Consider the following 13,801-nt stretch of genomic DNA (forward strand, 5'->3'; position numbering starts at 1 on the left):
TGCACGCGCGTGCGCGCGCGCGCTTCGTAGTGGAGTGCTAGCTGTTGAGAAATGCCGCCGAAGGAATATTTCCACATTCCCCTCAAGCTCTTCATGAAAAAGAGCAAACTCTCACGTGTAGCCCCTCGAGAGGGGAAGTGACTTGACCCAAGTGGCCTGGAGTGGCTGATTTGTTAGCTGCTGTTCTTCAGATTGTGAAAGGAGAGGGGAAAGGCCAGAGTCTGAGGAACTGTGGCCCTCTCTTCAGATTTGCTGGGTCCACTCACAGGGACAGCCTCTGTGTCTACCAGGAGGACACTCAGCCACGGTCGGTCGCTGGTGGCTGGCTAGAAGACACTTGCCTGGGAATTTCTCCCTGAGTCTCTTGGGGCGCTGTCGTGTATTCATCTGGCTTCACTGCACTTTCCATACTTTCCTGCATTTTCTTATAACATGCTCTTTATGGGAATCTGTACAGACCATGGCATGGTCCCTTCTATGCTGTCTCGCTGGAGCACTCAGGGAAACAAGTTCAGTCCTAATGTCTTAAGGATGAGATATCTAACAGCACACACAGAGCTGGCTCTGCTGGGGCCTTTTTTGATGTGTTCACATAGCTCAGAAGAGCACAGGAGGGGCACAGAGGCAAGGGAGAGCCAATCTCTCTATGACAGCCCCTTTTTCGGGATAACCCAGGATGACTAATCCACTTTCAGGATAACTAATCCATGGCTGAGATAACTAATCCACTTTTGGGATCATGACATTAATCCACCCTGGGAACCTCACAACCGACTCACTCATTTGTGCTGTGTCTCTTAATACTGTCATAACAGTGACTAAAATTCAAGATGAGTTTTGTAGGACACGACCAAACCGTAGCAGACTGAACATAGCTTTAAACTTTGGTACAGAGTATCGAGCATGACGGTGGTACCACATGGACTTTTTGATGCCACTCAGAGTGGATGATTTATTTTGCAGTTTTAGGGGCCTCCATCCTGAAGCACCGAGCCTTGTGTCCCTGATAAGACATCCTCGCAATAGGCATGTGTGGCAGAGAAACGTCTTCATGCCATGGCTACCAGGGAAGGGAGGACCAGGACGAGGATATCCTGTGAGCTAATTCCTCCAGCTTGGTTCCACCTCCTGAAGACCCTGGTACTTCTCAAACCAGTCCCACTGGCTGGGCCATGCTTTCAGTACAGGAGCCTTTGGGGGAACAGAGTGTAGCGGAAGAGGGACAGTGAAGTCAGTGGTGATGGGTGAGCAGCCACACAGCGCTTACTCTGATCTGGCTTTTCCTAAGCACATTTCACATGTGAACTTGCTTATTCCTTCCGGAGAGCTCAGGGGAGTTTCGTTAGCAATCCTCCCGCCTACAGGGAGGAACACTGAGTAAGTGGTTGTTATGTGACTTTTCCCGGGACACAAACAAATGTCTGCTCACCCAAATAGAGCGCTGGAAACAGCAAAGGAAAGAGGCCCTTACACCCAGCACAGGGAACCTGGCACTCCATTAGGGTTGCCTATAAAACTCAAGGAAACTGTCATTGAAATCCCCCTTAACAGCCTAGGAAAGCTCGTCCTAGAGCGCCCAGCCTAGCTTAGAAGCAGGGGGCTGGTGGGCAAGGCTCCCCTCTGTGGTTCCTGTCACTACTTACATAACACTGGGACAGGATCTTGTGAAGCTGGGAACTTCTTCCGGAACCTGCTACTTTACACGAGACCCTCTGTTCCCTTCAAGAGGGGATGTTTCAAGCTGGAGGACTCAGGTAGACAAGGGCGCACAACATCTGAGCCCGGCCGTTCCTGAGCCAGCGTCACCTCTCCTGGCCATAACTCACCATTTCTTGCTCAGTGTGGACAAAGCAACTCCTTTCTTCTAGAATAAACCTCTATGGCTTTTCTAGGCATTTGCTTGAGAGACTCCCATCTTTGCAGCCGGTGGTCTTTATCTTGTGTTCAATCCGCTTCTTGGGCCTCCATTCACTTTCCAGTCTTCAGGACCCTGGGCTCCCACCTCATTAACTGAAGAAAGAAGGTGTCTCCTGCTCCCATAGTTTGCCCCACCCTCCCCAGCTGTTCCATCCTCACACTGAACACCTGGAGGGCGATTTTCAGGTGACACCACGCATCTCTTAGGTGGTATTTTGCGAACCTGCTGAAGCAGTCACAAATAAAATATACAGTTTATCTTGAAAGATGGTTCAGGGCAAATATTTGCCTGTTAAAAATCGTGTCAGTTTCTCTCTTGCCCTCTTACTCTCTTCTCTCTCCCCTTTCTGTGTCGGGGTGCCCCCTCCATCCCTCATCATGTCTTGTTCTCTCCTTTTCTCTCTTTTCATCTCCATCTAATAAACCTCATTCATATAAAAAAAATTGTGTCAGTTAACCAAAATAGTCTTTCAGTGGTTAAGCATTTAGAATGGACAGGTCTTAAAACCTACCGGGAGACGGATAGCTAATACATTCCCTTTTTTAAAAAAAATTAATTAATTAATTAATTAATTTATTTATTACAATTTATTCACTTTGTATCCCAGCTGTAGCCCCCTCCCTCATCTCTTCCCAGTCTCACTCTCCCTCCTTCTCCCCCCCCATGCCCTTTCCCTGTCCCCTGATAGGGGAGTTCTTCCTCCCCTTCTATGTAACCCTAGCCTGTCAGATCTCATCAGGGCTGGCTGCATCATTTTCCTCTAAGAAGGGGGAAGTGGGTAGAGAAGGAACTCTTACTCCAAAGCAATCTCTCTCTCTCTCTCTCTCTCTCTCTCTCTCTCTCTCTCTCTGTCTTCATCACCCTTTCTCCTCCTCTTTTTTTTTTTTTTTTTTAATATTTTGAGACAGGGTTTTGTGATGTAGCCCTGACTGGCTTGGAACTCTTTATATAGACCAGGCTGCTGTCACATGTAAAGGGAGCTTTTATCTGTTTGTTTTAATAGTTGTCTCAGAGACTTACTGCCTCCTTCTGCTAGCCTAGTCCTAGTCCTGGTACTTCTAGCCTCCCTACAATCTAATCTAGGCCTAGAATGTTTGCAGTCTCTGAGATTCACTGCTGAATAAGCTCAGCCTTCCTTGTTCTTTCTGAGCTCTGGACTGGCTGGTTCAACTCAGCTGTTCTGGCTCAAACTCCTCTTCTAGCTTATTTATTCAATCTGGCTTCTCTCTTAGGCCCAGAATTACTCTGCTTGGCTTCAAACTAACTCTAGCAATCTTTTCTAATCTAGCTCCTTCTCATTCTCTGGCTCATTTGGTCTTCACCTGAGTTCTCTCTTTGCAACCTGTCTCCCTATTACTGTTCTGGTAAAAACTTCCTGTTCTCTCTCTGTCTCTCTCTCTCTCTCTGTTTCTCAGTCTCTCTGTCTCTCTCTCTCTGTTTCTCAGTCTCTCTGTCTCTCTCTCTGTCTTTATCTCTATCTGTGCATTACCTTTCCTCTCTCTTCTCATGAGAGTAGTATGTATCCTATCAAATCTTCTCTGATTCGCCACCTTTTCTGTGACTCAACTCAGTATTACTTTCAAATATGCCTTCCTTCTACAAATTATCTTTACCTTCATTGTTTGGGATTAAAGGAGTGTACCACCACTCCTGGACCGAAGTTTTTCTTTACCTGAAACTTGCTCTATACCAGGCTGGTCTTGAACTCAGATATCTGTTTGTCTCTGTCTCTCGAATTAAAGGCTTGTGTGTATTCAGTGGGATCATACAGACCTAGAAGGTCTTTGGATGTGTTTTCTTGCCAGAACAGCCATGCTATGAATTAAAATTCATCAATAGTCAAACTCATACAGATCCACCCACCTCTGTCTCCCAAGTGCTGAGGTCAAAGGGGTATATCCTCCATATCCCAGAGTAATCATTCTTGATGCTGCAACCCTTAATTCACCAAGTGTCTCCTCTTTAAGAAACTCTTAGAGCTATTATCTTCTTTTGCCCTGTCACCAGAGAGAGCCCCAGTAGATGATCTAGATGCCACCTGACGTGAGCTGTCCCTCTGCCCAGGAGGAACAGACATCATTAGCACTGTACCTCATAGCTCCTGTAACAGACCTGTTTCTGTAGCTTCCTCCCGGCAAGCCTAGGAGCCCCTGGAAAACAGGATTTCCAGCCACTTCTGTCGAATAGCTCTGTACTTAAGGAAGACTTCCAAGGAGTACACTTACAGTCAATTCAGATAGCATCAAGAGTCCTGCACTCAAATATTTGCCTGATGACTTCAGACAGGTAACTTGTAATGAAGTAGAAGATTAATCAATGTTAGGGTGTGTGTGTGTGTGTGTGTGTGTGTGTGTGTGTGTGTGTGTGTGTCCAGCTCATCCAGGGGCAGATCTTAGCACAGAACACACACCCACCAGGGAGCACCCCATCCAGCATCACTCCTCCACATCACCAGGGAATGAAAGCTCCCAAAAGAATGCATCACCCCTGTTGAGAATTGAAAGGGTCACATCCTTTGTGGGTAGAGAATTGCCTTGAACGACCTGTCACTTTCATGTAGGAATAATCCTGCAGCTTGCAGTAGGAAGCAGCTTGCATTCATTCTTTCTTTTAGCATGTTCAGTGGGTAGGGCTTATACCCTCTTTGGGGGGAGTATAAGTTATTTAGAAATTTATTGCTTGGGTCACATATACTGGGGAGTTTTCCAGGTGCCTTTCCACTGCTGACTTCTACTTAACCCACTGTTGTCAAAGAACATCTCGGTATGACTTTAATCCCTGGCAATGAGATTTTTTGTTTTATAGCTCAGAGAATTTCTATAGTGCCAAGTGCTCCGTGCACCTTTTATTTAAAAATACAGGCTAGGGCTGGAGAGATGGCTCAGGGGTTAAGAGTACTGGCTGCTCTTCTAGAGGACAGGAAGGGGGTGGCCGAACCCAGACGCCTGTGGTCACAGATGCCCCAAATTGTCAAGTATTCGGGCACAGCGCTCACTTCAGAAGCCAGCGTCATCTCCTTCAGGGGAGTATGAGGCCACACATTCCACTCACTGCCACCCAATCTTGCAAAAATGAAGGTCTGTACTCGGCTTCCCTCATTTCGCCCTTAATCGTCTAAATTCTGAACCAATGGTGATGCATCCATTTCGGAATTAAATTAAACGCAATAAGCATTAATGGGAAGTCTCTATGCTTCACGCCTGGCTGTGAAGTGCAAACAAAGGTTCCCTGAGGGTCCTGTGTAGAACTGCATTGTGAGACGTGGGAGCAATTGTAAGAAGTTAACAGAGGCACAGAACGAGGCTTCAGGTCCTGAGTAGGGAGGCAGGTACTTTTAAGTCCCACGGGGGAAGAGCAGGAGAGCCATGGGGTTCTGGGAAATGAAGCATGGCTCAGCAGGTAAAAAACGTTCCTCGCCAAGTGTGACAATCCCCAGGATCCTCGTGCTGATAGGCACAAGGCCTGCTCAGTGCCCCCAACCACGCCCACAAATTTAAAAAGTAAATTTAGGGGTTTTAAAAAGAGTATATGATGATGAGTTCATTATTGATTATAATGCTATGAATAAGATTTGTACGGAGTTCCTTATTTTCCCCTGGCTTTTGTAAGAAAGTGTATGTATGGCTTTGAAAAATAACGGGGCTAGTTCCTCAAACATAAAATAGAAGTAAATTATTACCTCAAAAATTAAGAAAGAAAATCTATTATAGGGCTACATAATATCAGCAGACAATTGTAAATAACAATATGCTGTTTATAGTAACACTGGTAGTTTAAACAAGCGTAAATATCATTCAAGTTGTGCAATCTCTACACACTAGCATACATAAAATGCTGCTGGATAGAAAGACTTAATGAAATCAGGGGTACATCAACTGTGTGGGTAAGATGACCCACTGTGGCTAGGGCATAGGGTTTCCCTGATCTACTGATTTAACGCAATCACAATAGCAAATCTAAACAAGCATTTTTAATATAAACTCATGAGCTTATTCTAAAATTCTTACAGTAGATTAAGGGACCTATAATGGCTAAAACCAATTGGAGAAAAGTCACCAAAACTAGCAGAATGGCATTACCTAATATCATTAGGATATAGAGACTGTATTTGCAGAGACTCTGTTGTACTGTTATAAAGACAGATAAATAGATTTGTCCCTTTCGTTTTTCCTACTTTTCTTTTCAAGCAGAGGACTTTATTAGGCACCTCTTCCGGCTCTTCTCTGGGCTCCTTCACCACTTTCTGTCTGCCTCAGCCTCCTCCCTCTCGTGGCCCCATCTATTCTACCAGTCTTCACTTGTCAGCAACCTTCAGCCTCACAATTGTGTCTGCCTTCCTGTGGTTACACTCACCTCCCAGCCTGCTGTTTGGAGGTGCCGTCATCTGCACTGGCCCACGAATTTCCCGGTGTAATGTAACTATCGCCTGACGGCATTGTGCTGTCCAGTACGCCAATGAGTATGGGTTGCTTACAATGCGGCCAGTGTGGCTACCGAGAAGTATTTTGCATTTTGCTCATTTTAACCAATTTCAATAGCCACGTGCCCTCAGTGGCTACTGTACTGAAAGTGTGGGTCTAAGTGTTCTTGTTCACAATTCCTACGTGTGAAGCTATTATCTCGTCCTGACTTGTCTTTTTCAAAATCAGATGGTAAGGGTTCTGTGTCTCTTATGCCACTTCCTTTTAGTCTTGTGCCTCTGTGGTTTGATGATGGCCGTTTGCTTTGTCTTGAAGTTGGAAGTCACTGGTGGGAATACTGCCAAGGACCAGAGTCGCATCTGCACACCAGAGGCAAAGTTCCACAGCATGTTTATCTTGTCATCTCATTGAAAACCCACTACTTTCCCTCCGCTGTCCCCATCGCAGCCGATAGCATTACCTTTCGGGCTAGTTGCTGAGGAATGGTGACTTTCTCTCCTGTCTCTTCTCCCCTCTGCATCTCACCCCGGGTTCAGTTGAGCAGCAGGGGTCTGTTGGCTCTGCCTCTGAAATGGATGCAAAGCATGTATGCTTGTTTCCATCAGTGTTCACAGAAGCGTTGATTGCCTGGCTCACTGCCATAGATCCAAACTGATATGCCTCCCTTCCATTCACGTCCTCAAAAGCCATTCATTATACAGCTTCCAAAAGGCTCTTTTAGAAACCTAAATTTAATCATACTGTTCTATGCTTCAAGGCTTCCCGTGGCTTTCCACCTCAAAGACAGACCTCTGCTAGGTGGTCAACTAGGACTGTCGGCCTGGCCAGCAACCTCCGGCATTCCCTACTTCTTCACTCTGGCATTCTGAGCCAGGGACACCCATCTCCTGCCTTGCTCACCTGAAGGTCTCTGTGCTTGTACTGTGAGCAAGCCTCTGCAAGCCTCCTCTAAACTGTCCTGTTAATTCAGGGTTCACGTTAGAGGTCACTTCCTCAAAGGGACAGAACTCCTCTGACAAAATCTGTGTTCTCAGCCCAAGGCTGAGTTTGGAAATAAATGGCATATATTGTCACTGGCCCAAAGTACCCTCTAGAAGCAGACCTGGAGCCATCAAAGTGTTCTTGATTAGAAATCCTTGAGTCTTCCTGGGAAATCACTTAGAAAAAAAATTGGATTCTTCTGGGCAAGTGCCATGGGCATGTTTTCGTATGGGGATACACATTAGTCTTGCTGCTTTTCCATACTCAACTGAGTAGCCAAATGTGCTAATTTAATGAATAAGTTAAACAGGCATTTATGCATATTTTATTAGTTAGGATTCTCTAAAAGAACAGACGGATGGGACCCATTTTAAAAAGGGGTATTATTAGACTGACCTACAGGACAGTCGGTTAGTGCAAAGGTGGCTGTCACAATGGGATGGCCAGAGAATTCCGCAGCTGTTCAGTCAACAGGGCTGAGGGTCTCACAGCCCCAACCTAGTGCTGGAGTCCCAGAGAGTTCCTGGGCACTAATGGTCTTCAGTTGATGCTGGAAGCCTAAAGAAGTTGGATTTAATAATGGCTGCAGCAACAGGGGAGATGAACTTGCCAGTGAGAGTGAAGGCCGGCAAGCAGAAAGCAAAGTTTCCTTCTCCCACAGTCTTTTATGTGGACTGCATTGGAAAGTGTAGCTCAGATTTAGGGCAGTGATCCCACCTCATATATTCTGATTAAGAAAAACCCTTGAAGGTATTCCTAGCCATTTGGCTTTTAGTCGATTCCAGTTGTAGCCAAAGTGATTGACCACCAAGATTAGTCATCACATACAAGATAGTATCTTGAAGTGGAGACAAAAGGCTTGGTTTCTATAAAATTAAAATGAGGAGTCAGCCTGATGGCTCAGGGGATAAAGGCTCCCACTGTCAAGCCTGAGTTAGATGAGTTAGATTTCTGGGACCATTTGGTGGAAGGAAAGAACCAAACCCCCAAGGCTGTCCTCTGACCTATGTATGTTTGCCATGGTCTAACACACACACACACACACACACACACACACACACACACACAAATTAATTATAAGCACAAATTTATTGCTGAAGCATTTTAATCTCTGTGATCCACCTACATTGTGATCAGTTCCATAGAATTTGAATTCTACTTAAATGATCAAGTCACTGTTGTCTTGAGGGGAAAGGCCTTTACTCTAGGGTATGCTGTTCCTCATGTGCTTTTTATCTTTGTGAAACTCTTATTAACACAGTAGAAAATTACCAGAGTTATTCATGAAATAAATGACAGAGTTTCTGATTCTGATCTTGGGTTTTTATCAAAATAGGAAAGTTATAGTAGAATACTTGATTCCTGCCACTCTTTTACATAACATTCATATACATAACAATTGTTTGCACAAATAACATTTTTCAAAACAATGAAACAAAAATTGAATGTGCCGAATGCTGTAGGCTGCTTCAACCACAGACTTGAGTGGACGGTGAGAAGCTGAGGTTTTCAAAATGAAAGTTAAATACAAATGGGGAACAATGATGTTATTTCACCATGAAAATTCTTTAAATGACACAGGTAAACTGAAAATTAAAACAGGGCTTCCGTCTTACCCCTCTGCCGTCCACTGTCGGGGAGGGTGGGGATGAAGACGTGGGAGTTCTCAGGCCAGACCGTGGCAGCAGTGCAGTCTCCAGAACGCTTACCTGGACTGAGAACAATGTCTGAAGTGTGCAGGTTTCAGTTGTGCCGCGGTTTAAACTTGGGAGCATCCGAGACGCTAGTTCCGGGGAGTTTGGCAGTGCTGCTGCCTGCACCCAAAGGACGGTGCAGCCGTGTGCTTTTAGGAAGATGTTCACGTGGCAGGGCAAAGCATGACATGATGTCACACGGTGGCAAGGTGACACAGTGATCTGAATAGCTAAGAACAATGTTCACAGCAGCAAAGCCTTTAGGTGTGGAGGACCCTAAGGAGGATACCAGTGCTGGCTTGTGTTTTCCAAATATTTAAGCAAAAGCACTTGCTGGTTTAAGCTAACAAAGACTATTAAAAATCTAATTGTGGTGGTAGTGGGCAAAGCATCATATATTAAAGCTCACTGTGGTTGAAGGCCAGAGAACAGTTCAGGGCTCACTGAGCCTGGTCGTTTATGGCTACAGTTAGCAGGAGGACATAGGCAGAGAGGTGGGTTTCCACACAGTTAAACCATGATACCTCCTTAAGATCAGTTGGTCTGTATCTGTTCTCGGTTGGCCATGCTATGACACTTAATTCTATCCTTCCTCACTGGCCACAAAGTACAGGCGGCTCGCAGCTCTGTCTGTACAAATACAAAATGGGAAAAGGAGGTAACTATTATGTTGATGCCAGCTAAACATTTCAAACTATGAGATGAATGACAGCTTCTTGGTGGTACAAGGCGGTAATTACAGATGAGTGCTCAGTCTTCGGTGTCTGATCCCTCAGCAGATCACTAGGGCTGAGCTGTAGCTCAGGTTCTGGAGTGCTTGCCCGCCATGCATGAAGGCCTGGGTTCATCCCAACTCTGCATAAATCAGTCCCGGATGCAATGCGGAAAGATCAAGGAACCCCTTTTGTGAGTCTCTCCAGCATTTATTTTTAAATAAATTTAGATTAGAATAGAAAACAGAAGAATGTACATAGCGGGAATTTATTCTGTGAGTTTAAATGCAGGTGTGTGTGAGTACTGCAGTGTAATGTCAAATGTGGTTTTCGTTTTGTTTGTTTGTTTGTATGACTTATAGAAAAAAAATCCCCACTGATTCTTGGTATGTCCTAAAGAAGGGCTTCTAAAACCTTCTCTCCTAGCAAGATCTTTTCACACAAGAATTTCTCTTTAATTAGTATAATATTTATATTTATTCTCTGATAATTTCAAACACACACACAATGTATTTGCCTTAGAAAATTTTATACAACTCTAGTATATAAGTATTTAAAGTAGGAATATAGACAAAACACTCACTGGCAGTAAGTTAGAAACACATTTACAAATTATAAAAAATTTTATTTTAAGAGAAAACTTTGTTGTTCACATAGTTTTATCATTTATTAAAATAAGGACATTTTTTATGTTAACAATGTACTTGTTTATTTTTACATAAAGAGGTAAATATGGTAAAATATTTGAAATTTCAGGGTGAGAGCATTTCAGAACTTCTTTCCCAGAATTTGCTGGTATGACCCAGTGGTTCTGAACCTTCTTATGCTGTGACCCTTTAATACAGTTCCTTATGTTATGGTGACTCTCAACTATAAAATTATTTTTGTTTCTGCTTCATAACTGTAATTTTGCTGCTGTTATGAATCATAATGTAAACATCTGTGTTTTTCAGTGGTCTTAGGTAACTCCAGAGAAAGGGTTGTTCTATCCCCAAAGGGGTCTCGACCAACAGGTTGAGAACCATTGACTTGACTATACTCCAAACGCAGACACGTCACAAAATTACTTAGTACAAAATGGCAGAATTATGTTTAGAGCCATTTCAAAAATTGTTGTCCCAACCCTAAGCCAAAATTCACTGAATAATTGTGTGTACAAAACTCAAGTGAGCAAATCAAACAAGTTCTCTTAAAAAAATGAAAGCTTCCAACACCATACAGCACAAGGATGTACTCATTTGATACTTCTGTGATGGACAGTAGAAATTATTGAAAGTCTTTTCTTTCCATAAGTCAACCATTCCGTTTCTCTGATGCCAGTGAAAACAATGCAGTAGTGATCGGCCTGACCTGCGGGGCTTCAGGTGGCCTTTCCTGGTCTTGCTTGTATGGCCAGCATGCACAGCACAAGGTATATATGTTGTATGTTCTGAAACATAGCTGCAGTGAAGTCATGTGACACACATGGCCAAGTGTCACCAGGAATGCCTAGGATTTATTATCCAAATGACCCTGCATTAATCTTGGGGGTTGTGTACGGGAAAACAGTGTTGATGACTCTTTCCTGACTGCCACCTTCATCTGCACGGCTTTACCCACTCGAGGTCACTACCTACGCTTTAAGCAGCCGGAGAGCACTGGTTCTCAGCAGCATCTGTCTCCCTTCGGAGCTTGCCAGAAGGGCACCTTGTCGCTTTCCATATTCATGCACTGACAGCAGCCTGTGACTAAATCCCCGTGGTAGGTCTGATACTCGGCTTTGGTCTAGCTTTGCGGTCTAGGGATATCTGTGACCTAGTTGGAAATGACAGAATCTTAGACCCTAGCCTGGTCTTACACACTTGGGATCTAGAAGATGCTCAGGTGTTGTGCATACACATGGTAAGGCTGAGTACAGAAGTCACTCGTGCCTGGAGACCCACATGGATGATGTCTGTTGATGACAGTGACCTATGACCTGGCTTTCTCCCTGGAGCATGGAGAAGGCGTTTGTGCTGTGAAATTTAAGCCCTTTGCCTTTTTTTCTAACACTTCCTTTGTTATTTTATCATTGGAGTTCAACATGTACAGCCAGATTGGTTCGATGCAGCTGGCATCAGTGACTCTAAGCACATTCTGAAGCGCCAGTTTTACTTGTGTGGCCTCTTATATTAACTTCCTTGATGTCTCCTAGGAATTTATCAGAGAGCTGCTGTCCCGAATAAGAGGCATGAGGAAGCTGAGCCCTCCGCAGAAGAAGAGCGTATGATTTTTGCAACAGGGTAGAAATCTCTCGGAGACGAAGAAAGCGACCTGGGATTTGGACTTCTGGATACTTTTATTAAATAACCATAGTTGTCTTTTACAAACAACATCTTTTGGTGTGTATGTGTGAGTGGGGGGGTTAGACATTTATTCAAAAGTGTTCCTTCTTTTGTTGTTTTCATTACTGTAACATTTTAACGGCAAAGCTATCACAACTCGGACTGCAGCCCAACCAAGAACTATCAAGGCAGTTGCATCTGAAAGGATGGATGAAGCCAGGCAGTGTTTTCTGTAAGGACTCGGCAGTAACTTAGGATCTTATGACACAGGGAAGATAGTTTTCTTACAGTCAGTTTGGTAAGACGTTTTTTAAGTTAAACTTTTGACTTAGATGTCAAAAAAATGTCTCATACTTGTATATATCTACAAACACTAAGTTTATAACAGGGACGTGAGTTCTATTTCATGGTGATGGAATAAGCCTATGCTTGTCCTGTTGGATGAGGTCATAGCATGTGTGTTTTAAGATGCCTCCGGGCATTCTTCATACAAGTGTGGTCCACCATCAGCATCCACTTTCTGCACCAAAGTGAAAAAATTTGATGTGTCCATTATTGTAACAAGCCATACAGCACACATGTTGAGTTGGTCAAGGGCTTCATTTACAGACTTTTATTGTTTCGTTGGTTGAGATGCTTTGCCAGGTCATGTACTTATTGCCTCATTGTGGTCTTTTAAAGTTTTATGAATTCTTAGTTTTGAAAACCAACCTGATTTCTAAGGAAATGCCCACAGTTCCTGAACAGAGTTTTGCAATGGAGAAAGGAAGCCCTGTGTGGCCACAGGCTCTCTGCTTTCAATGCAATACTGTGTATTATTATCTCTGTTGATGAAAGCGGGTCAAGAGGAAACCAACAGATGCATCTTCTTTCTTAGAGGTAGAACGTGGCCCCTTCTGTGCCTGGGTACCATCAGTCCAGAGTTGTGGACTGAGTATTGAGAAAATGGGGAGATGGGAAGGCCCCTCGAGGCATTTGTTGGTTTAGAAGTATGGCTTCACCTCTGGTTTCTCTCGGTGGTTCATGGTCCTAACTGTGACCTTGATTTCCACGTTAGGAGCTAGGTCTGAGTGCCTACCCTAGCCCCTCAATTACCAACCCTTTGGAGAAGATTTAAAATTCATATGGGATGTAGGCAAGGTGAAAGATGAGTAGAAACCCTTCCTTCCAGCAAGCCCCTTCTGTCTCTGCCTGGAAACCCTGCCTGCTGTAAGAATTCTCCAAGTGGCCTTGTCTGAAGACAGGGATGGGGCAATTTATATCAAGGGTGCTTTGAACATATTTTATTTTTTAAAAGAACTATGTTTGTGAATTTTCCGTATACTGGCAAGCTTTTGGAAATGTATTTAATTTTGTAATGTTTACCAATGATTTATTTACAAGCTATTTACTCAAATAAAGGGAGCTGCTTACAGGCTTGTTGGTGTGTGACTGCAGAACATGCTGGGGCATGTCCACTTGACTGCATGCTCTGCAGAGGGGGACGCCAAGTGCCCGTAGAGCTGGCCTCCCACTTTCCAAGCACTGTATCCGATGCTCCTCTTCGTTCTTCAGCAGAGGACCTAGCCGTGTTCTTGGACTGAGAAAGAAACAAGATGAGCAACGTGTGCCCAGCCCTGCTGGCTCCTATTTCAGGTCTCCCCCAGGCTGCGCCCCATTCATTTCATCAAGACTCCCCTTTTCCCGTCAGAGAGAAACCTGTAAGAAGATTTATTTCGGTTATTAATAGAACAGCATACACATGAGTCAGGAAAACATGATATGTGTGGGG

At 44.2% G+C, this 13,801-nt stretch overlaps 1 protein-coding gene across 1 annotated transcript in view; it reads left to right on the forward strand.

Annotated features, from left to right (window-relative positions):
• Ppp1r14c (protein phosphatase 1 regulatory inhibitor subunit 14C) overlaps nucleotides 1–13,442 on the forward strand; it is an 84,159-nt gene extending 70,717 nt beyond the window's left edge. The window contains exon 4 of the mRNA XM_055615847.1: nucleotides 11,901–13,442. Coding sequence (XP_055471822.1) covers nucleotides 11,901–11,975 — 75 coding nt within the window. The 3' untranslated portion in view covers nucleotides 11,976–13,442. The remainder of the gene's footprint in view (nucleotides 1–11,900) is intronic.
• Nucleotides 13,443–13,801: the final 359 nt, after the last annotated feature.

This window comes from Psammomys obesus, unplaced genomic scaffold, assembly GCF_907164565.1.
Source record: "Psammomys obesus unplaced genomic scaffold, mPsaObe1.curated_primary_1811, whole genome shotgun sequence".
Taxonomy (NCBI): Eukaryota; Metazoa; Chordata; class Mammalia; order Rodentia; family Muridae; genus Psammomys; species Psammomys obesus.